The sequence below is a fragment of the Anopheles coustani genome, chromosome 3 (genome assembly GCF_943734705.1).
Source record: "Anopheles coustani chromosome 3, idAnoCousDA_361_x.2, whole genome shotgun sequence".
In the NCBI taxonomy this organism is placed as follows: domain Eukaryota; kingdom Metazoa; phylum Arthropoda; class Insecta; order Diptera; family Culicidae; genus Anopheles; species Anopheles coustani.
In genome coordinates this window covers 10,440,939-10,465,525 of record NC_071288.1, presented here as the reverse complement: position 1 = coordinate 10,465,525, position 24,587 = coordinate 10,440,939, and the positions used below count along the sequence as shown (strand labels likewise).

The 24,587-nt window shown below is 45.4% G+C and overlaps 2 protein-coding genes across 3 annotated transcripts; both read left to right on the top strand.

Annotated features, from left to right (window-relative positions):
- Window positions 1–15,624: 15,624 nt before the first annotated feature.
- On the top strand, window positions 15,625–16,502 carry LOC131258554 (transcription initiation factor IIA subunit 2). Its single transcript, XM_058259898.1, has 3 exons — window positions 15,625–15,788; window positions 15,887–16,121; window positions 16,196–16,502. Exons 1-3 carry the CDS (start codon window positions 15,717–15,719, stop codon window positions 16,225–16,227), a joined length of 339 nt encoding a protein of 112 aa, XP_058115881.1. The 5' UTR covers window positions 15,625–15,716; the 3' UTR covers window positions 16,228–16,502.
- A 506-nt stretch (window positions 16,503–17,008) lies between these two features.
- Window positions 17,009–21,659, top strand: LOC131271791 (uncharacterized protein DDB_G0283357). 2 transcript variants are annotated; one of them, XM_058273329.1, is made up of 4 exons: window positions 17,009–17,117; window positions 17,847–18,035; window positions 19,903–20,118; window positions 20,231–21,659. In XM_058273329.1, the coding sequence occupies exons 2-4, from the start codon at window positions 17,973–17,975 to the stop codon at window positions 20,996–20,998; spliced, it is 1,047 nt and encodes a 348-aa protein (XP_058129312.1). In that variant the 5' UTR covers window positions 17,009–17,117; window positions 17,847–17,972; the 3' UTR covers window positions 20,999–21,659. The 2 variants fall into 2 exon arrangements, with proteins under 2 accessions (XP_058129312.1, XP_058129310.1); XM_058273327.1 differs by having other exon boundaries at window positions 17,024–18,035.
- Window positions 21,660–24,587: the final 2,928 nt, after the last annotated feature.

Sequence of the window (24,587 nt, the reverse complement as noted above, 5' to 3'; positions counted from 1 at the left end):
TTGAAATCAAATGCGCCTCGAACGCGCGGTGAGCGATTTCTTTTCATGATTCAAACGGTAAACGAATTTGGTCAACCACACAAACGATGTTTGTGCCTTTTTGGGTGCGCGTGTGTGCTTATTTGAATTTGAAACAAATATGTATATCCTTTGGACGGTGCATGCCGCTGACACGCGATTGAAACGATAAAGGAGCAGGAGTTTTGCACGAGAATGATGATAATCTCGTAAATGATATGTCTGTTGCCACCGTTTGATGTGCAACTGATTAATTACCGCACGAGAGCGCAAAACGTAAAATCGACGGTAACTTAATGGGTCGGTAAAATAAAATTACACGTAATGCAATATCTTGGAAATTATATCGCTTAGTTATTCCAATTCTGACGAAGTTTAAACATAATTACAAACGATATTCGTCACCAAAGCTTCTCTGATTGCAGTTTTTATAAAATATATCGTAAATTGGCATTGAGAAATACATGAAAGGATAAAGTCACGTGAGTAATTTGTAATCTAATACGTTTTAAAAATTAATTTATCTGAATTTAAGCGCGAATTCGTGAAACGTAACTTGAATTAAGTTATTATTACTTTTAAGTTGTAAAATAAAATTGCCAATCATTAACATGGGCTTTTTATAAAACATGGATACCAGTTCATTGTATATTAATCAATTTATGTTTTGTAACAGCAAAGGCATTCCCTCTTCGGTGTTCATTGACCATCTTTAGTGCCATGTCTCTGGTACGCGGCCCACGCTAACGAACACTAAATAATTTATTTATACTCTCAATGGTCCTTCTTTTGCATATTGCACAGCGTGAAGGAATCACTCAACCACAACTATAAAGTCTTCAAAATGAAAAAAAAACACCTAGCACCCCAGATTAGGCCACGAGCGACAAGAAAATACTTGAACGAAATGAACGAGGAAAAAAAGAAACACGAAAGGAAATCGTTTAACGAAACAGCGTGCATCGCTGCCCGTCGCCTGCCAGATGCAAATTCAAATCAATACAGATTCTCAATATGCACAAGCTGCAACTACCTCCCTGACAGGAATGTCACGAGCAGCCCACCAACCAGTGGCCACATCGCCAGCCGGCAGTGGCGTGAGAAAAATCTCACTCCAGCATGGGCGGCAGGAAAAAAACATAAACCCGGCATGAAAAGCGCAGCAGGACCAGGCGAAGGCTTCGGTTGATAAATATTCCATTCTCGGACGCCGGTCGTACGATCGCAGCGAGATGTTGGTTTGCAAGAAACGGGAAAAACACGCAAGATGGTGCAAGGTGGGTAGTGCTAGTGCTGCACTTTTGTCTCTCCACCGACTTTTCCGCGCTGACGCCGATGGACTGGAGCTAATTTTACAACACGGAAAATCACTGCAAAAGTGTCCCCACCGATGGGGAAAGCATGCCAAGGGGAAACGAAGGATCCCACCCGCACGGTACATGCTGTCCATTCCAGGGTCCGCACGCCCGAGCGTCCACTGTCGTTTGTAGTTCCGTTTCCCATTCCCCCATTCCCTTTTCCACTCGGGGACGTCCTTTTGCGATGATTTTCTGTCCCGGGATTTCTTCGAGCATTTTCCAGTGGTGGAAAAAAAACGGCGAAGGAAAATAAAACACATCAGTGCCACAAGCCACGAGGCGAACCGACGCCGGGGGATTTCTCTGCAACGCTGTGAGTTCGTTGTCGTAGGGGGCGGCGTTCGGGGTGGTGGAATTTCCAATGTCCATCGATGAATAAAATATAAAATCGTGTACCGGACAGTTCGAATATAAATGGCTACATAAATAGACTGTCCGACAGCGTCCCGCTGGGGACCAATCGAAACGAGCACTTCCGTGCCAGGGAAAGTGTTCCACCGATGATGTTGATCACACCACCCTTCGTTCCGATGGGGACATTTTCATTTTCTTTCCCCCCCCCCCCCCCCCATCGTATGGGGTTTTTCGGCATTGTCGAAAAACGTCCCTTTTCATTCTTAAACTTTCTTAAGATGTGTTGTTCGATTTTTTTTTGATTTCCACCTTACCCGGAAAACCCCAAAAGTACCGATTGCCGAGACTAACAACTTGTCACCTGCTACGGGTTTTTCCTTTCAGTGCTTGCCTTTCGCACAAATAAACCCACTTGACGGACACCCTTTGGGACGGCCCGGATCAAAAGCCCAGCACCGGTTTCCGGCTCGACAATTGAATTCGCTCGCCCATTCGAATCGTTCCCCGGAGAGTGAAACTGCCCTTCCGGAAAAGCGGTTCTAAATTGATTGAACCCTTATTTCACGTGCCGCCATGGCGCGCAGCATCATTTTGCATACGACAATTTGCGCCCGGGGACACCACACAAACACACACACACACACACACACCCGCACATACGGAGGTATTCATTTTAGCTTCAATTTTCCGGCGAAGCCCCCAACGATCCATTAAACATAATCCGGCTGCTATTAGTTAGCAGGCATGCCGCCATCGACATGCCCGGCCGGTCGGTTTGGCCAAACCGTTTGTGCCCGAGCGTGTCCTTTTTTTTTTTGCTGTTTGGGAGCCTGTCTTGCTGTTTTCGTTTTTGTTTTCCACACCAACTGATCTGACTCCATGTCCTGCTCGACTCACCGTCCTGCATCTGGCCACCTTTTTGGCTTCTAATTGAATTTACTCCACCGGTCCCGGGAGCAGCCCGAACCTGTCGTGTTCTCTCGTCGTTGTCGTCGTTGTCGTCGTTCGGTGGCAGTAAATTATGAATGAACCGTACTGTCGGCACGCTCGACCGACCCTCCCTTTCGCACTCCCCAATGTGTGCCGGTGCACTTTAACTTCCCCCGTTTGCCCGCACCCAACCTCCGGGGTCTGTTTTGCCGCCGGTGCTGCGGCGCACAGAACATTCCGGGAAAGCGACGGAACCCCGTTCCGGGTGGACGCAAACCGCACACATATTTCATAAATAATCAGAACGCTGTGTAGGGAACAACCGTTGCCGAGAGCCATGGCAAAAGGAGAAAGAAATCCTCCCGAGGATCGGCCGTTCGAGGGGACCCGCACCGTAATGGCGTCCCACCCCCCTTCTCTGGTTATGCATTCCGGCTGATGCCTTCTTCCACATTGGTCCTTCGGAGACCTCTTCGCTGCTATCTTAACTCTTGCCGCTCGGGGAGCTTGTATATTTTAGCATAAATGTTGTTGCTCCGCCACTTGTGTGTGTGTGTGGGGTTTCGACTACTGTTTCTTGCCTTCCTTTTGTCCCCTCACCGGTGGTTTTTTCCTCCACTTCTCCATCAGGTTTGGTGCTCCATAATCAAGCCCCGGGGAACGGAACCGAGATGTACCTCCGAGTCCTGGCCCTGGGTTGCAGCATCGGGCGACAAATGGACTGGAACAGTGAGCGAGTGAAGAAGCAAAACTGGAGGCCAAGGCACAAAAACCACAATTCACCTCCTCTGTTCTGCTTGGCATCTTTTTTTTTTGTCACAGTTTTTTTTTTATCGTTCCATCGCTCCCTGTTTCTCTCTGCTTGGAGTTTTTGAGCCGGCTGAAGTGGCACCGATTGGAAAGATTTATCTTTTAATCGATGTCTCCCGTCCCTTTGCCGTCTGGAAAAACGGCCGTCCCCTTGAGCTCAATTCGAAATGATGCATTGCCGCTCAACAATCACATCCAACCGTCTGTAGGCCGAATACGGCGGTGAAGATTGTGCCAGCGCTGAATATGTTTCTTCATCATTTCTCACTCAATCATTACGGACGTCTCCTATCGCCGAGTGCATGGACTCGATCATCGGTCCCGTTTGCGATGGTTTGGAACGAAGGAAAATTGAAATCAAATGTATCTGTTTGCATGTATTGAAGCATCTTTAATATGTGCCGATTTTTTTTCACAACATACACATTTTGAAATTTGTAACTGGAAAATCACCCCATACGATGGAGACGCTTGGTGGCGCTAGCATTACGAGTGCAAATATTGCAACCTTCACTTTAAGCATGTTCCGGGAAATTCAACGTCACTTCCCATAATCGTCTTCAATCCACATCCGTCCTCGCTTTTATTCGCGAAACACTGTCACTGGTGCCACGCGAAACACACTCGCTAGAAATTGTTCTCTGTGTGGGCTGTATGTGGGTTTAAATAAATTTCCATTAAATTCCACCCACATGCCGCTGGTGGAGACGACCAACAGTAATGTTTTCCGGGCGTTCGCGTCCACGTTTCCCACCCGGGACGAAGACGGACACGATTCGATTATTGCATTTTTCCCCCCCAGCATGCACCATCGTACGGGAACATACTCTACTGTATGGTTATCCCATTTTTTTCCACCCACTTCCCGCACGATAGTTCCGTCGGTTGGGGAAGTTGGTTTTCCTTTTGTCCCGTGTTGCTTTTGTTTCATCCGGAATTTTCATATTAAAAACTCTATACCGGAAGCTGAGCGTTACGGTAACGATGATGATTTTTCGCGGTTGACCAGTGGGAAATCGGTGCTGGCAGTACGTGCTTCACGAAGGCGATACATTCCACCGCAGAAAGAGGAACGTTGATTGAATTTTCCATATGAAACCATTTCGGGGTTAAAGGGTACGGAAAATCGTGCATCGTTGAAGAATAATCGATGATCGGCTTTCGTTGGGAAAAAAAGCTGATAAACTATCGTTATGTTAAGAAGAAATATGTTAATACTCCACAAGAAAACACAATAATATTGTAGTTTTTTTAATTTCTTGCGGCACATTTGTTTAAAAAAATTGACAAACTGAGAGGTTTCAATTTTAAAGGACGCCTTAAAGACGGTTTGCTTGTTTAGTAGCTAAACGCGCGCAGAGATGGGTTTGAAGCCGTTGCAAAAAATACACACACACACACAACCGGATGAAGGGAGAACTGTAGTCACCACATGCCACAAATATAAACGCCGCGGTGGACAATGAGTCGCTTTATGTGCTGCTTGGAGGATTTGAAGTGAGCAAAAAATTAATACCGGCAGACTGATTTTTATCAAAGGCATAACTTCCCACCCGCCCGCTGTTTCTCTGTCCCTACACTGCTCTCATGGTAAGTCCAGTAGAAGAAAAAAACCAAACTGAAAAAAAAACGTTGAAGAACGAGCGCGGCACGCTGCGGAAACCGTGAGCCCCGTCTTCATTAAAGATTTATTACATTCTGGAGGCTTCTTCAAAGGCCGGAAAGTGTTCTTGTACTCACGAAGTTTGTAACGCTAGCCAAGGGGACGTGAAGGAAGAGGGCGGAGGGCCGGTTTGTCGGTATGTGGAACGAATTTCGAGTGCCTCCCGGTGGATGGGGAAAAGGCAGGAAAATAGAAACCGTTCCCTGACGTACCGCGGGCTGCAAGCAACGTTTCGCCACCGACGTGAACACTGGCGTCACTGTTTGGTGTCGTTCGTGCGGTCGGTTCCAGATTTGGCAATCCCCTGTCTATCGCTCCTCTTCACCACCATCATGCCTTCATCGTTCGAAATTATAAAAAAAGAACAGCAAAGGCTGGCGGAACCAAAAGGATAACGGCTCACTGTTGTTTATTTTATTTCCCCCGTCTCTGTTTGTTCGCTTCCGCCGGGAAGCCGTTCGTTATGGAAAAGGAAAATGTGCCTGCTGACTTCTGCCACCGGATGTATTTTCTATGATTTAGTTGAGACGCTCGCTTCTGTTTTTCGGCCTATTCTTTAGCCTTCTTATCGTTTTTTGTAGTGTATAGGCCGCCGAAACAACAGCCGGCTATATTCGAACAGAGGGGGTACCAAAAAAGGAGGAGGGTTGGGGGGAACGAATACACATCCAAACCCCAGCGCGATGGACTTTCGAGGCATCATAAACCTGCCGTTTGGATGGTCGATTGGCAGCCAGTAAAAAGCGACAAGTTATCATGTACAGACGGAAGCTGTTCACCTGTAAATAAGGATCTCAAACGGTGTAACGACGTGTACCGGGAGGGATAAAAAAGGCCTCCATTATTTACGAGTATTGCCTTTCGGGTAGGTCTGTTGAAATAAAATCTTTAAAGACGTGTAACGCGAGCTGCACGTTCGATAAGTACAAAGTATTTCCGAAAAAAAACATGCTCCTTATGGCAGTTTTTTTCTCGTGCCTCCTTGTCAATTGCGCCCAGTTTTTTTAAATCGACATCGAATTCCAACAAATGTTAAATTGATCCAACTTTTCTGTCGAGTAAAATCAGCTGCGCATGATTGATGATCATTTACTAGAAAATCTTCTCGATTTGATTAAAAACACAAGAAACTTCTAGTAAAACTTTTCACACACCTGCTGTGTATATTAGCTTGTATTATTCCAATTCGACAGCATAGCGATTATTGGAAATGCTATGAAAAGCTACAAATATCGAAGAAAGTTCCATTCACATATATTTTAGTGTAGTTGAAAAATGCAACATTAAGTAAATTAAATACGGTTGCTGTTTATATTCGTTTAGTAAAGTCATGCTTAATGAAGACTTCTTTAATTGCGGATTGAGTTTAAGTTTAAAAAACCATTCCCGAATCACCTGTCCATCAGGAAATTGTGTGCGGTCAACATAATTGCTTCAACCACCGGGCGCTTTCCTCGAATCTCTCCAATACGCCAGCCACAACGCAAGAAAGCTCATTAATGTCTCGAAATATAAGTATAAACCGTTCGGAATGTAATTTGCGTTAAAAAGCATGCTCCGCTGTGCACCGCATGTGCCGGGAAAAGCAGCAAGCGCCAACGTACGCCATGAATACTCTCGATAATTATCAATCAATTTTTCATTATTCTCCATTTTCACAAGCATTGTCACCTCGACCCACCCCGTACCTTTCCGCAGCCGCTGCGTGCCACCGTATCCGCGTGTCGCCTCTGCTTCCGTTGGTCTGGACGCGCGGGCAGGATTCCGGTTTCCGGTTGCCGCTATCCGCTTTCACACACGCGTAGCCTCCTCCGGTCTGAGAGCGAGGATGGTATTTGTGCAACCGTGCTCGCTCACCCGGGGACATTGATGGAGCGGACACAAATTGGCCGGGGATTGCATTTTTTCACCCTTTAACTGAGTAGCCGTCGGTGTCGAGTCGGCGTCTGGCCCGGTTTTATAATATTTTCCACACACACACATTTGACAACACGATCCTTGGCACGACACGCGAACGGTTGAACATCACTTACGGCTTTTCTTGCTCGATCGGTCCAAATGGACTTTGTGTCGGGTTTTAATAATTCCTCCACCCACACACCACCCACCACTCACACACGGTAGTGGTATGCAGGATGCTATTTAATTTTTATACTACGCCACCACGGTCACTTTCGCCATTCATTTCACACACCACTATTCACGCAGACCACTTCCGGCTCTGCATCACGGCAAAAAGGCGAAACTGGCGCAGCAGAATGCAGATGAATTCTTACGCCAACGACACGCTTTCTACCTTTCTCTCATCCCCTCACTCACAGTTTCGTTCCTCGTGCAACGCACTTTTCCGCAACCGTGCGTGCTGGTGTGCAGCGATTTTCCATAAATCTACATGATTATAAAATTTTAAATGAATCCATTCACCCGCTAACCATTTCATTGAATAAATTGTGCTGAATAATTAAGCATTATTTATTGAAAATCTGGCCGCATCGACACCGGAGCACTCGACCAGCAGACGGGCGGAATTTGGGGGCGCCGGGTGTTCCTTCCCTTTTTCCGTGTTCTCGTTAATATTTTTCCCTTTGAAAGTAAGGCCAAATGAGAATGTCACTGCAGATGACCCGATCAAGCCCGGATTTGGTGAATGACCGGCTCGTAATTGTGATTTGTTTTTCCTTCCCTATCGCAGCATCAACGCATTTCCGCAACCGTGTACCAGCACCAAGGCCCGCTTACCGCAGCGCATCCATCACCGGAACCGTAAGGATTTGCGTTCGGTGGCAAACCGTACGCGTGCGCTACCCGTCGACCGAAGCTGGCCACTGATTTGCACGCGCCAAATTAAACTGTCACCCACTAAGCCGCCCTGACAGCGGTTACATTTACGACGGGTTTCGTTCACGGGTGGATCGCGCGCTTGGGGTCCCGGTTCCCGTCCTTTGTGACACCGGAATTATTGTCTCCTTCACACCAAGCAACGCACCGAAACACACAGGCCACGTACGTCTCGCAAGGATTACCGTACCGATGTGAGGCGAAAATGACACTCCGCGACGGAATCGCACTCGCACTGGGAACTCGAACCCGGTTGGGGCACAACTTTCACGACCGTCACGAACAAACACGCCACAAGCCACGCGCACACGTCCTGCACGTCCGATATGCGACACGCTTCTAGCAGGGGCGAGGCAAGATAAAAATCACGGACGGCGTGCCGGATGGGACGGCGTCGCAGCATCGCGGTTCGTCCCGGATCGGGGCACGAGCGCGACACGAACAGCGCCGAACCAAGGCGTTACAGCGCGTTACGCGCATCCGAGAGCGTAACATCGGGGTTCATCATGAAAAAGGAGGTGAGGATTTTTCACGACACAATCCCGAGTTTCCCAGCGTCGGCTTGGCACGCGCCTTCGGGACGCGCTCGAACCGGGTCGTTTTTCCGAACCGATTGTCGATCGTCGCTTTTCCACCTCGGAAATGTCGCCCGTTTTCCCAACGATTCCCGAACGCCCGGTGAAAGTGCGTGCCGGATCAAGGCTCGCACACCATGTACAGACACAAAAGTGCATACCTTCCTTCGGTGCGTTAGGACTCGAAGACCCGGTAGGAGTCGCGGAAAAATCGCGATTTTAGTTCGCGCCATGATAAACGCAGCTGTTTTTCTACTAGCATACTGGTACTATAATCGGTTGGGTTCCCCGAGGCCATCCATTACTGTGTCCCATGGGGCCAAGGTTAAGGGTGGTATCTGCAGATCTATTCATCGAAGTTCATCGACATAATTACATGCTGTCGGTTGCTGGATTTCCGTTACTGAGCGCCTCTTTTCTTTTCTTCGCCTTCGATGTGCAACGTCCAAGGACGAACTGTAGTTTCGTTTTTGGCACAAAGATAATAAAAAAGTTAAACAAATTTATAAAATGAAATTATATAAAGTATAAAAAATGCTAGTTGCTATTAATATCCAACATCAGTCAATTTTTGGCAGAAAATGGTGTATCACGAATGAGTAATTTTTTCGCAGTAGCTCCATTTTATTTTTAATAGTAGCAGAAGTTTCTACGTTCGGGTATTCGAATACTTATCAATGAAATTATATAAAGTATAAAAAATGCTACTTGCTATTAATATCCAACATCAGTCAATTTTTGGCAGCAAAATACCAATCGGTATTGTTATCACGAATGAGTAATTTTTTCGTAGAAGCTCCTTTTTATTTTTAAGAGTAGCAGAATTGAATGATCCATTGAAGTTTCATTCCATGAAAAATGTTTCAACAATATTTTCTGTGTGCATTAAAAGATGAATTTTCTTACCAATAGTTTACCTTCACGCATTTTAATGGAGTACATCAAAAGGCAACCGGTAACACATCAGGAATCGCTGTCGTAGGTCTTTTCCAACAATCGAGGACATTCTGTGTTCAGCATATTTTTTTGCCTCTTCATCCATCCGCCGGAAGGTTTTCCCAAGCATAAACAGACACAAGCTCAACTCTGGATTGGCCTGCTCAATGGAAACACACACACAAACATACACACCCCGGCACAGCACACAGCAACGTTGTTACGCGTAACACCTGTTTCCCGATGGAAGAAACTCCTTCTGACCACCTTCCGCTCCACTTCATCCACGAGCCCGCGCTGCTCCGTTTAACGACCTACGAGGCCATAATTCATTTCTTTCTACCACCGCATCGGTTTGTCACGCTGGTGCTCGTTACTGGTTTGCTGTAGGAGCAGCTGTAACGGTGCGACGGTGGTGGTGGTGGCCACACTTAATTTGGATAGTTTTTCCACCGTTCACCGCATCAAAAACCCATCAGTAGCCGGGAGTGAAACGATTTAGAGCCGGGAAATCCCCGGGTGCGGGCGTAAGTGGGTGGAAGGCGATGAGAAACGTGAGATTATGTTGCTTTCGGTGGCCTTCACAGCCCTTTCCGTACAGCCAGCCGGCCGCCCCGCCGACCCCGGGGCGCCCACAAATAGTTGGAAATCTGTGCGATGCGGTGACAAATGACAAACAAAAATTACGGAAATGATTTATTTCATCTCCCGGGGGGAGAACTCCCGGGTCCCCGTTCCCTCGCCCCGTACCGAAGCTTAAAGGCGCAAACTAAATTTATCGTCACACCATCCCCGATTGATTGACCACTCGGCTTGGCGCTCCGAGTTCCCTCCAACTTCCCTGGAAGTCCCAAAGAAGTTCAATTAAAAAGACAAATCGTCTACAGCATCCGAGTGGCGGGAAGCACATTCGATCATTCCCGGCCATGCAAACCGCCTCGCACGATCCCCGAGATCGGTTTCAAGTGCTGCCGATTGCTGACGGCTGTCAAAATCGAGAGGCAAAACTATCGATCGCTTAAGTAGTTTGTAATTAAGGAAAACAAATCCCTCTTGGCAGTGGCAGCGACGGGCCGGCTGAGGGTGTAGACCCAAAACCGACACCCAATAAAAACAGACCGGAATGATTGTTGTTTATTTTAGCTGCCGTTCATCGCCGGGAAATGTCTAACGGAGCGGCATGTGGTCGCCGCATCGCGAGGGGTTTTCTTTATTTCTTTGCGCTTACTTGCTTTTCATCCATTTTCTCAACATTTAGATCAACGGAATGTTCTCATCAGCTTCCATGTTCAGGATTTTTACAACATGCCAATCTATCACTTCCCATCAATACAGTTTCTATACATACTTAGTCAATAAAACTACAATTGTACTACTTCTTCAATTGAAAGGACAAATCCTAGACAAATTTAGTTTCATGTTTCTTTAGACATTTTATAACTAAATCAGTATATGAATAATACGAATATCGATTTTCCGAATGTTTCTGCATAAACATTCACAACATCATGTTTCAATGTTCACTATGGTTAGATCCTTTTCTGATATTATTGCTTAATTTTCAATAGTATAGTTGAAAACCTTTATACGCATTATTCAAACGAAATATTTGTTAGTTTTTATGCCCTCCACATGTGTTCTTCTTTTCAATTTACTGTAACATATTTTAGTCTTCTTCGGAAGGTGAACAGACCAGCTTACTTGCTTTGTCTTACAGTTGGTTGCCCGAGGGCACGCATTTTGAGCATAATCGTAATTTTACTGGAGCCCTTTGCGTTGAAGAACGAGATTCTTCATAATACAAACAAAGCGATCTACGTGTAACGCCCACCCTCAAACCGGCTGCGTCTGCCCCAAAGACTGGGTGGAAATTCCAGGCCAATCGGAAAAGCGAGCCCAATCATTGAACCCCAGAACAACCACTCCATTTTTGTTGGCCACGGTAAAGTTGACATCTGTCACGGTGGACCTCGAAGCGGTGCGGTTGTGTGCATTTAGCCGTATGATTAAAAACCAGCTTCATTACGCAACGAGCGCGTACCAACAAGCGCGCCATCGGAAAAGAACACGCCATATTAACAGCGCCCAGCGTTCTGGATTCAATTTTAATGACAATATTCTTTGGTCTCCGAGGGTTTTTCCTTTCGGGTGGAGGTTTATGGCGGCGTGACACTTCTTCTGCTTTAGAACCGTTCCCTAAGGCTATCGGATGGGGAGCAATAACAAAGCGACCAAGACACAGGCAAACACACATAATAACAATTTGAAGATTAATTACTTGCCACCGCCACCAATCTGGCTCGTTGTTGTTTGGACTGCTTTATTGAGATTTGGACATGGTTGGCAAGATATTGTTCGTGTTTTTCCGATTCCCATTCCTAGCTGCCGGTTTGTGTATGGGTTTTTGTTTTTATTTTCTATAAAATTTTATAGCCATCATGCTGAGATGTCGAAAAACTCCTAATTTGAGTGTTTGATACATTTTCTCTTCCTTTCCGTCGGATTTGTTTCGTCCAGGGGAAATCGTCCCGAACGCAGCCCGCGTCATGCTCACCATCCAGATGAGGGTGATGATGCTTTATGTTTATTTTTATTCGCCTTTATTGGTCCAGCTGGAAGCATGCGTTCGGCTGGCGGGGTCGATACCAGCTTTCCAGGGTTTACAACGGAGTTTCATGCCCCCGTCTATGGCGCTTCAAGCAGCCCCGCAAATGCGCCATTTTCCCTCGGAGCGGGGAAATCGAGACATATGCGATTGAAATGAATAATTGAAGACAAATCTAGTACTGGCCCACGGCACGACGTGCGTTCAGTGGCCATCCTAACCTTTGTCAATTGCAAATGTTTTACTCTCGCACGTCAACCCGCGGGTTGATCAGTTGAGCTAGAAAACTTTTGGAAAAATCCTTTGCCGTTCCCACCAAAGACGATGAAGCCAATCCCTCGGATCTAATAACAATCGAAACAAGGGCGAGGGTCGACATCAATTTCAATTAAAAAGAAAACAACGAGCAAACGAAGCTCTGAAAAAAAAGAATACAAATTTCCCATTTCCCAGCACCGCCTTAGAGCTGGGTGCGGACCTCATAGGGTATATGTGGTATTTTCTTCATTATTTTTTCCTATATTGTCAAGAAAGGTATTTTAGAAGAAACTCCCCATGGTTTCCACCCCACCCGGCCGGTTTCCCCATCACAGTCGTTTCCTTCTGTCAACGTCATTAATTTCATCGAACCGTGTGATCGTTTCGGCGTCGTACGTTCATTATACCGACCGGGGAAAGCCGGTTTCGTGAGGCCGTGATCGCGCAAAGGCTGTCATGAGTCGTGGGGTCTAACGCCACACAATCTTCCTCACCCTCATGCACCCGCGCGTTAGAAACAGCGACATTTATGGACCAAAATAAACACCCGCGCGCCCATCAGAAAGGTAAACCGAACCAAATCAAACCAGCGCCAGCAATCCCGGGACACCGTGATTGTGCGGCCGTCCCAATCTTCCCGCCCGAATCAGCATTCCGCCTTCCGTGATCTTCATCCGCCGCATCATTGGGCAATTTACGGATCGGGAATATTTTCGTTTATTTTTAATCACTCACAAATATTCACGTCAGTTGTCTCACGGGGGCAGTTACCACGCGGTTACCTTCCATTTCTTTGTGTCCTCTCGAGTTGCTTTCCGTTGGTTTCCTCTAGCTCAAATATTTTTCCACCACGGAAATAGGTATTTGCCATGCGGTTCCAAATGAACTTCGGCAACTAATGGACTGTCCCTGCTGCCGGCGCCGATCCTGGTACACGGACCCTGGCAAACAAACGCATTTCCATCGCGAAGGTGTGTGTTCAGCGCTCGGTGGCGAGGTAGGCAGCAAAGGGAAAGTGTCCGATTACACACTTTGTGGTGAAACACGTAGCCCACCGGTTTACGGGCAGCGGATAGACGGGGTCCAGTGGAAACGGGTGTTTATGATTTGATGCAGGCAAATAGACACAAGAAAAAAACTCCTTTTAAACGGGAGCAAGCAGTGACCGGAATACCGTAGGTGAGGCTATGAGGCTACTGATTGATCGTTCATGGTATCGGTAACCTAATCCTTTTAAAATCATACCGCATCGGATACTCATAAAAACCACTCCCCCGCTTTGGTGCTGTATGCTCGGAACGATATTAAAAAGCAATGTTTTTAAACTTTCAACTGTGTGCAATAATGAAGCTTTAAAATATCCGTTTGCTTAACGCAATAGCATTTGCCACTTACCTGCAGTTTGCCTAGATTTTTTTAAATGTAAGAATAAGAATAAAATAATGTTTTGCTGGATTCGAAAGGGGGGTAAAAGAGTAAATGAGGCCCCGGGCTAGATTCTCCTCTTCCTACTGGTTCACATTAAGCGCCTGAAGCTATGCAAAGCGCGACGCATGCATACTTTTCAAATATTTGATCGCTAACGGTTCGCTTAAAAGAACATAACGGTTTAAACTAATCACGTAGTGGAGGTTGAATGCGGGTTAATATACTTTTACATGTTAAGTTACTATAAGTTACTAGTAACTAAACTATACCACACATGATGGACAGCATGAAACAATGAGTTTAGACGAAGAAATGATTTGGAAACGGCGGCGCGCCCGCAGCGAGCGAAGCGAGCGGACTGCGCTAGGTCTACTGAAAAAGAGAGTTTGTTATAGTTTTGAGAAATAAGGGGGGCCCGTGGGCCCCCCTCATACCGCACCCTTAGGTTGATTGCGTAGCCGAAATTAACGGTACACACTACGATTCAAATACTCGTAGGTTGAATTTAACGAACTAATGTATCACCAATTGCATACATTCAGTTTAAACGTCCACAAGAGGTGTAGCCACGATCGAAAACATGGCGGCCGGGGCCTCATTTACTCTTTTACCTACGTGTAGAAAATTTCCTAAAAAATTTAACAGACGAATACTTTAATTACTTTACAGGGATTTTCATATGATATCATAACAGCAGCAGCATTAGTTGATTTTATGACGCGATCATGTTTATTATAACTTTGTCAGTGGAAGTCAGAATCGTAGCAGTTGATATTATAATCCTGGTACAGCAGCTTTAAGCGAGGTACGTAACTAGCATAGCTCTCCATCGCTACATAAGAATAACGCGAATGCACAGGCTAGAATCGATTAGTTCGACAAGTTCCGTTTTGATTCACTATACTCCTAGCTCTAGCTTTGCTCGATGCATCGTTCGTGTTCTGTATTCAACAGTATCGCTCGGAAGCATTCATTGGTACCATAATCGATCGCGTCCTTCTCATGCAGGGATGGGGACCCATGCTAGTTGCGTTCGCTCAAGCTGCTGTACCAGGTTTATAATATCAACTGCTATGATTCTGACTTCAACCGACAAAGTTATAATAAACATGATCGGGTTATAAAATCAACTACAGTCTGTTCTCGAGTTACGCGGTTCTCGACTTACGCGGATTCGGAGATACGCGGTTTTCAAAATTTGACAGTAGATTGGGTTTATTACATCGATTTAAATTCCTGAGATGTACAACCACACGAAAAAATGTGTAAATTACACATTTGCATAACTTACGCTTTTAATTTCGTTTGTTGCAATTTATGTAGTTCGAATACGCTTGCATTGCATTCATATTAATGGACAAAGAAAATTTTTGAATATTCTATGATACATGTACACAATAGCTCGATCTCTTAACTCCTAATATAAACTATGTGTCAAGCAATATTCGAGATACGCGGAAATTCGAGATACGCGGATTTCTGTGGAACGCAAAAACCGCGTAACTCGGGAACAGACTGTAATGCATTTGGAATATCATGTGCTGCCGTTAGAAATATTGCTGCTGCTATTATGATATCATCTGAAAATTCCTGTAACTCAGAACTCTTGAGTGACATCATTATATTAAATTAAAAATTCTCTAATTGTGACCGGAAGTGAAACTGGGTAAATAAACCGGTTGTCAACCGGTTCAACGGTTTTTGTTTGAAATTACTGTTGCATACTTTCAGGATTTAACCTTTGTCAAATAACGAAATGTCAAATCGCACTAAAATATGCCACCTGATGATGCTACGCACCTTGAGCTCTTGACAAGTCTCTGTTGTTTTCATTGTTTTCGTTCTAAACGCTTTTTCCAGTTTCCAGTCTCTGTGCTTGCCGAGGATATTCATCATCTATTTAAGCCTCAGTTCTTCCTGATTGTTTTCTGGGCTGTACAAAAATGACTTACCAACTGTATCGTAATACCACCCTGGGCAATACGCTGCAGGAAAGCTTGGACGAGCTGATTCAGGTAGGTTCGCTAAACAAAGTCTACCGAATGAGATTCTACCATATGGTAGACCAAGCATGTCTTAAGATCGGTTTCTACATCTCGAATTGCTTTTCCAGTATGGACAAATCACACCACAACTGGCAGTGCGAGTATTGATACAGTTCGATAAATCCATCAACGCTGCCTTATCCAACCGAGTTAAGTCACGGGTCACATTCAAGGCGGCCAAACTGAACACCTACCGCTTCTGTGACAACGTATGGACGCTCATGCTGAACGAGGTGGAGTTTCGGGAAGTGCACGAGTTTGCCAAAGTAGACAAAGTGAAAATCGTCGCGTGTGATGGCAAAAGTATGTGCACGTTGTTGTTTGTTAAACAGCAAATCGATTCTGATATTGGTATTCGTTTCTTTGTGTACTTTCAGATGTCGCCGCAACGGATGAACCAGGTCGATAATCTTACCTGCATGCTGGGTTATCATCTGCTTGGCCGCAATAATGGACCCTCTCTAAGATTTTGTTTCCCTTATTTTAGTTTTTAAGTATGCTCGATTGAGCGTTTGAAGAAATGTGCAAAAACAAAACAATTACTTGTACCATGTTTATGATTGTAGAACTCGGAAACTAAACCATTTTACACACTTGCAATAAAACTGTACCATCAGTGAAATTGTCTTTCAAAGTGTTGCATTTAGTGTTAACGTCGTTCAGTCACAAATTAGCTTTACAAATAAACTGTGCATAGAAAAAGATGGTGCTGCTTTTCAGTAATAATACCTGGGGTTAGGTAGAATGTATTCATGTTGTTTTTAAATTGATGTGCAATCCTTAGCTGAGCTCTTATTAAATACAACATTCGTATTCTATTTGCTTTGCGGTATATAAAAAGGAATGAAGTTGCTACTGCTTATCAACGCAGACAACAAGGGACGTGATAGTATTATTCACACCTAGAAGACCACGGTACCCGTTCGGACATTGTTTAATCTAATTTTCACCACCTACTGTGTGGAGGATTGTAATGTATTGCTCGTTTTATCTACCGCAAAAAACAACCCTCTTTGTAGCCATTCCTCAACATCATTGCTTCGCTGTGCGATAACATGGAACTTCAATAATACGCTACTTGACAAACTAAGTAGCATCCCGACTCTACAGTATAAACGGTTGTGATCGCGATCGCGTTTGCAAAGAACCACACGAAGCCGCAGACGGCTTCGGTTCATCAGTTGTTGAGCAGCAGCAGCAGCGTAGGGATGTCGAGGATTTGCTTGTGGTGCAAGTAGAAGTATAACGAACGTGAAAAGCGTTAGTGAAAAGGGGCGCTTGATCGCGGAAAGCGTGCGCGTACGTGCCTCAGCTGCGTCATCTGATTATTCATTTCATTTCCACATTCTGAAGGACTGACGATCGCACAGTCGACGGGATCAAAAATCGAGTGCGCGATCCGGGCGGGTTACTTTGTTAACGAGTTTTTGACAGGTCGTTTCTCAAGAAAGGTCATCCACTGATAAGCTCCCCGTTGTTTCGTCGGTTGCTGTGCGGCGCAGGCATTGTTTGCACCGAAAACTTCCAACAACAATATTTCCTTGTTACCGGGAACGGATGACGCATGGAGGGGCAAACATTTTCCATCGAAAACCCCTTTCGTGGAGTGGCTAAAACGGACAGCTAGCCAAGCTTGGCTCGGGACCGGCGGCTACTTTGTCGCAAACAGGAAGCAAAACTGCCATTTATACGAATGATAACAACGTGCTGTGGGGGTGATACAAAGGATTTCAGTGATACCGTGGTGCACGCCGCCCATCGCGTGTTATCTTCTTTGTATGCAAAAATACCTTCCCAGCGGAATGAAACGCGGCGGGATTACCAGGAATTGCCTGTGCATTTGAAAGTGCTGTGAATTTGCTGCAACTGTTTGCATTTGGAACTTCTAGCCTGTGTTTGTATGTGTTCGGCCGTCGGTTGAATTTGTTGGTGGTCAAGGCGAATGCCACTGCAGCTTCCAGATCTATGATACCGCATGTAGTGTGTAGCAGCTTGTTGGATAACCGTGATTTATTACCGACAATTTAGTACCATCTTACCCGTTGCGCTGCGCACTCCCGATTTCCGATACTAGACGAGGATATCCTGCATTTCTTCCTATGATTATCCCACATTTGGAAACATAATCCTTCCCACCCCGCGGACCCCCCTACGATGAGTCTCGAAACGATGAATGATCTGATGAAAAAGTACAAAAACTGGAAATCGTATGTTAAGGTAAGCGCAATTGATCGAGTTTCATGAATCACGCTATCGCTCCCCCTTTCATTCCCTCTTCATCGCTCAACGGGTCAACGATCTTCTACGCTCCGCGGGGCATGGAGGATAGATTTGGCAAACAAAAAAAAAAAAAATACAACGATCTTCGCCAGCCAGCAACAGCAACACCTTGGAGCGATTATGAAATGTGTTTATTTGGCAACCGTGACGGTGTGTGTCGGAACGCGCGATCACCGTCCGTCAACCGGTGATCGACCGTCGGACCGACTTGCAATGTGCAACATATACCTCCCTTTTGCCACCATCACCATCGAACTGGACTTTCCCGAAACAACCACCCCTAAAGGCTCATCCCCTTCGGGGGACTGCATTGCGACGGCGGATTTACCCACGGTGCTTTTCTCAAACACACCTGCTCGCCTCACCTCCTAAACGTCGTCGTTTTCAGCAAATCATCCCTTCGCACTCGTGATCGCGATGAATCAGCTGTTTTCTACTTTTTCCGCGATTCCGGATTCGCGCAGCCCGGAATCTCGACTGCTAATCGCTTCACGACACGATCATGCGTTATCGTTCACTAATTTGTTTAGTTTACTTTTGGTTGCTTCTGTTTGCTCTTGAAAAGGCGATCTGCGAATTAGGCAAGGAGGTCAACCATACGAACCATATAATTAGTTACGCATTCGTGATTCATCCCATAATCTTCGCCTTTAGCTAGAAGTTCAGTTTGCTACACTCGTTGGTGATTCAGATTTAAAATACATGGAAACGGATCACAAGGTCACCGATAGTGACGCCGGTTGCATCAGTTAGGAAAGCGCTGCTTTGAGCGTGTGATAATGACGGTAGTTATCGCACTTGGCCTACGTATTTTAATTATCCGTCGTTACAAACATCTATCAATCAAACGCCGTGTGCGTGCGAAAACGAAAGCCAAAATCCGATGCCTGCGCGGGTCGAAATTGAAATGGAATTTATTCCGAGCGATAATGTTTGCGGTACTTTTCATCGCAGACAAAAGCGGTAACAAAACGACATGATGAATCAATTCATCTTGCATTTAGAAAATCATGTTTACCTGCAATAAAATAACGTTTGCTATCTTTCGAGGCACTTTTCAATGCGTAAACCGTCGCGGTGTGTTTACGTGTTCTTTTGTTTTTGTTCCGGCGCTGTTGCAAATCGATTCTTTCATCCGTCGGGTCTGATCTCCGTTTAGATACATGCGTCCGTTTCTTCGCGGATCGCAGCAGGTATGACTTTGAGGTGTTCCTGTAGCACCAACCAAGCTAACCGCGTAGTATTATCCACCACTTAGATAAGATAGACACATCGGGAATCCCCTACCCTCGGTACCTGAGCTGACACAACACAGATGGAACAGCAACCCTCCTACCCCCACGAACCAGCTGTCATCGTTCGAACGTAGAAAAAGCTAAATAATCAGCAGATAGAAAGTGCGAAGAGAAAGGGCTCCGAGTGCTATTTTCGTTTGCAATATTGAAAAGTGATTCGCGGGGAAACTGGTCAATCTCTGTTGAGATGATCCAAAGGTGTACCGTACGTTCTCGCTCGTAATCTACCACCAATGTACCGAGATTGTAGGTCGTAGAAGAAACATCGTAAATTACCATTTGTCGTGGCAAAAACAAAAAGTGAATTTGGCTGGTACCGTGGTGTGGCTAATGTTAGATGGCTGGTGGTGAACGAAAGCAGGGCATAAGATAATCTCTAGAACCCACCCTTTTTCCCGTTGGCAGCGACACAGAGTTTGGAAAGAGAGAGGGAGGGAAGGTCGTACGACGTCGTGGTGGTTATGTGGTAATGAGTTGCTGTAACTTATAACTGTGTTTACGTATCGTAGTTTGTAAAGTTGGTTTCGGACGCCGGAATGGAAGATGAAACGATGTTTGGCGAGAAGCAATCGATACGGGACTCGGCCCGGTCGCTCAAGAAGTACGGCAGCATATCCGGCGGAAGTCGCAGCCCGGCCGCCCTGCAGTCCTCCGATGCCCTCATCAGGCACGACGTCGAGCGAACCGATACACTGCAGGGGCTCAGTTTGAAATATGGGTGCAGTGTAAGTATTCCATCTCGCGTCCCATGTCGCAGAGAGTACGGCCTACTCACCTACGTATGACGTACGCTGCGATTGTTTTCTACACTAACACACTTTCCTCCCTTGCTTCCAGATGGAACAAATCAGGCGAGTTAACAGGCTACTCCCGACGGACACCATCTTTCTACGACCATTCCTCATGATACCGGTCGCCAAGGAGTCCCCTTTCTACCCGAAAGATCCCGAAGCAATCATTCGTCCAAACACGCTCGCTGCTCGAGCGGCGACCAGCGCCATTCCCGGTGGTGCCGCCGGCAGCTCCCATGGAACCAGCAATAACAACAACAACAATAACAACAACAACCATAGTCTTAGCAGCTCGGAAGACAACGGATATCCGTCGCACGAAGACTCGCCACTGGTTTCGCCGGAGGAGGAAAGTCGCAAAAATCTGGAAGATTTCCTCGGTAAAATTGACAGCTCGATCGCCAGCACGCGCAAGTGCATTGCCGAGGTGCAGCGAAACAGCGACTTCGTGACGAGCAGTCAGAGCGACGACAATCTGTTCTTCTCGTCCGCGTCCGGAGCGGCCAGTGGGAGCGGTAGTAGCAGCGGTTACTATTCGAAACCCCGTGCCTACTCGAACGCGTCGTCGTCATCGTCGATCTCGTCGTATCAGCAGTACCACTATCATCTTCCGGGTGGACCCAGCGGGGCACAGGCTTACGGAGTAGGTGGTAGTGGGACCGCAAATCACCACCACCAGCACCACAAGCGGCAGAGTTCCTCCGGCAGTGCGGCGTCCGATACGAGTCAGCTGATCGTGATGACGCAAGGTAAGCGCGTACAAAGCTCCCTCCAGAAGCTGGAGCGCCAGCAGGATGAGCTGTTTGAGTTGTAGCATCGGCCACTGCCGGAAGCTACCTGCGAGATTAACGAAGTGGAAGAGACCATACATCATCACCATCTAGGAGAGAAGGAAGTGGATTACGGTGCTCACGGGGAAACACCCGTCAGCAGTGACGACGACGACGACGAGGACAACAACTTCTACTCAACCCTGAACCATCGACATGGTGTCACCGCAAACCAGGGCGATTTCATGTCACCGGAGATGGAATGCTTGATCCAGCATCAACCGGATCCTGCTCAAGCATCGGTCTTTTCTTCCTCGCGGCAGAAGAACAACTACCACCACCACATCACCCATCACAATCACAATCAGCGGCTGGTGCGACGCCGTCTACATCACACGCTCCATCGACACCTTCAAGCTTTCGGTACCGGGCTGAAAGGTAAGCTTGGCGATTTAGTCGGTATGCTGGTGCGCCGAGGGCAACGATTAGCAGCAGTCGGGAATTCACGAAGCCATCGTCGTGCATTGATATTGCCCCAGTCGTCAACAATTCCGGTAGAAGCGATGCAAGGTACAAACAATTCCTAATTGTGCATCCGATCAGTTATAAGTCGTCGTAAATGTATTCTTCGAACATCGAAACGCTTCGAACAACAAGATAAAGGATTATTTTCACCACAACTGTGTCTGGTGTGGTGCTGAGGGATTTACTTCGTGCTATTTTTATACGGCCTTTCCATATATTTTTGCCAGCTAGACGGTATTGATGGCGTGCTAACTACCTTAACAATTCCATCCAATTGAGTGCTTGTTGTCCCAGATGCTCTCGTGTTCGATACATTACTATTATTCTCACCTTTTGTCAAATGCGTTCGTCATGTGGCGGGGTGGAGTAGTGTTAATGGCGGTACTAAATACAGTATTTTTTGAAGTTCTAATCATACGTGGTATGATTGTTAACAAACGCTCCGATTTCTGCTAGTGCTTCGAAAATGGTTTGGTAAAGCACACATTCATATACAAATTCTTTAAGAACTACAAATTGAACTCATTTTTTAGTAGAACCCAAGCTCCCCAATCAAGCAGTTGATGGAATTCGTATATTTTCAAAAAATCACTGCGAAAAGAGTTGATCTAAAAACGGCCACTCTTTTCAAGCGTCAAGCATCACAATGCTCTTTATCAACGGACGATTGGATATGGCTTTTAAGGGGCGGTCGGTCATCCCCGTCCTTGTTATCGTCTTCATGATGTCCCACTCATGAACGGAATTCAAACATGACGTCGGTGCTGCTCGCCGTCGCCGTCTGCGTGGAAAGTGTGATAAGCCGTTGCCAATGCCACCGCCGCTGCGTGTTCGCGACACTGTCCCTTCCGGTCGCAAGCGATTCCGGCAGTGAAACTATCGATTCGAGACATTGGAGCCAGCGACACGCCGTAGAAATGTGTTGCTCTACGTAAGCACGTTGCTGTTTTGGCTGGACGTGTCATATTGCGCGAAACTCTGGTGTGGTGATAATTGAAAAAGTGAACAACCGGTTGCTCTTATGTCGAACACACGCTACTATAGGCAACTCGAGGATAACGCTAAGTATTGAACCGCAAAAAAGGAGAAGCTTAAATCAACATCTTGCATGAACCTAAAACGTGTGTTCCCAATTCGTCATCGACGGGAACGACCCGTTCGAATTGGATGCACATGCTCGGTTTATTTATTTTTATTTTGTTTTCTTCTTAAGCTCTTTATGGTGCTACAGACGTGTTTAGCTGTAGTCTCTTGAGAGGATGCAAGCGTATATCATTAAATCAACTCATCGTACATATCGAGAACCATTAACATAATAATACTACAAGATACTGTGAAACATAAGACAACAACGCTTCTATTAACTAAAATCACATCGCTGTTACTTTCTATATGTCCATGAAATGAAACACACGCAAATAAAACTCAAGCATTCCTTTCTTCAGCCGTCAATTTTATGTCGATCGTTTAACTGATCAGTATGGTCAATGTTAATTTCGATGAAAAGAGATAAATAAGGCCGAATGTATAAATTTCGCTAGTTTTATTTATCTTTTCGAACCAAAACCAAACAAAAACACGGATCTATTTAACCAGGAATGCCTTGATTTCGTTTGTACTATTTAAGGTTTCTGAAACTAATCAACTGAAAGCTTTACATCATTTCTCGAGATACCAAACAAAGGATAGGCAAAACATAACTAACTGAGAGAATCATCAAACAGCGCTAAGTTTTACTCATATTGGAGCCACAGAGTATCCAAAAGAACCGGTGCCCTCATTTTTCCCCCCTAGTACTCTCCCATACTCAACAAGATTATTTTTACTTACGTTTGCTACACGTTTATAATTACGAATATTTTATTCACCGACGTCTCGATGATGTCCGTCCCGGTGCCACCGGTGCTTGAGAATGAACTATGGATGCAAAAGAAAGCATTGAAGCGAAACTCTGTTGGTGTAGTGTCGAAATTGTGATATGAAATATATTTTGCATTACGAATGCGGTTGAGATAAAAGTTATTCTTGCATATTAATGCCGTTTCGTTATAACAAAAAGAAACCTTAGTATGGGAATATATATAAAATTTCTTGCCTGTAGGTAGTTCTTGATTCAGCTGTTTTATAATATTTTATTTTAAGTCACGCGCTTCTGTAACCTGTTTGTGAACGAAATTAAAAAAAAAAGAATTCTTTTATGTTCCCGATGCTGATGCAAACAAAGCCGAACCTTCAACAAACAAGATGCTTCATTTTACTTATATCGCGATTGCACTTGGAACGTATATAAATACATGTATACATAAATAGTATGATATCCAGATGAAAACCTTCTTAAAATCTCTCGCGGGTGTTTGTAGTAGAACAAAAGCACGCATCGATAGTAGCACAGCTGGGAGTAAAGAAAGATAAACTATTTATAAATGTCCCGTGTACATAGAATAACAAATGCCGTGGATTCGGGTGCAGTATTGATGAGAAGAAGGGTAATCCTACAAACTATAGTGTACAGCCTACACTACAGCAGAAAATTGCATCAATGTTGTATGTTCCTTCAAACTTCCACTCCAACACCCTCGTTCCCGTTCTCCTCGTCTGCAAAATGGGCAGCACATCCGACCGCCTTAGCGCCTATAGCTGTGTAAATGTCCTATGTATAAAACGATGATGCGAGTTGATAGAACATGAAAAAAGCACTTAAAACTAACCCGAAACTTGCACACGGGAAACACAGAACCTTAAAAAAAACAACGAGGGGGAGTGTGAGTGCGTGCTAGTGTGTAAATACTATCCAACCCAAGGAATGGAGGGACCTGCAGGGGTAATCCTTATACCGGAAATGTAATGCAAGTGGAATAGACATTAGAGTGCAGATAGCGACGGAATGTAGAAAATCATATGATAATATCGGTAAGCGAACAAAAACGAATGAATTGTAAAGTGGAGGAAGCAAAATAAATTATCTAGACAATGTTTAACCAAAAGCGAGGAAAAACTGTATGTGTTTTAAATGTACAAGATCGAAGAGGCAGTTAAATGTCTGCGATTTGTTTCATTTCGTGTTTCTTAATTTTTTATTTCGTCCTCTTCCGATAATAACAATCTGAT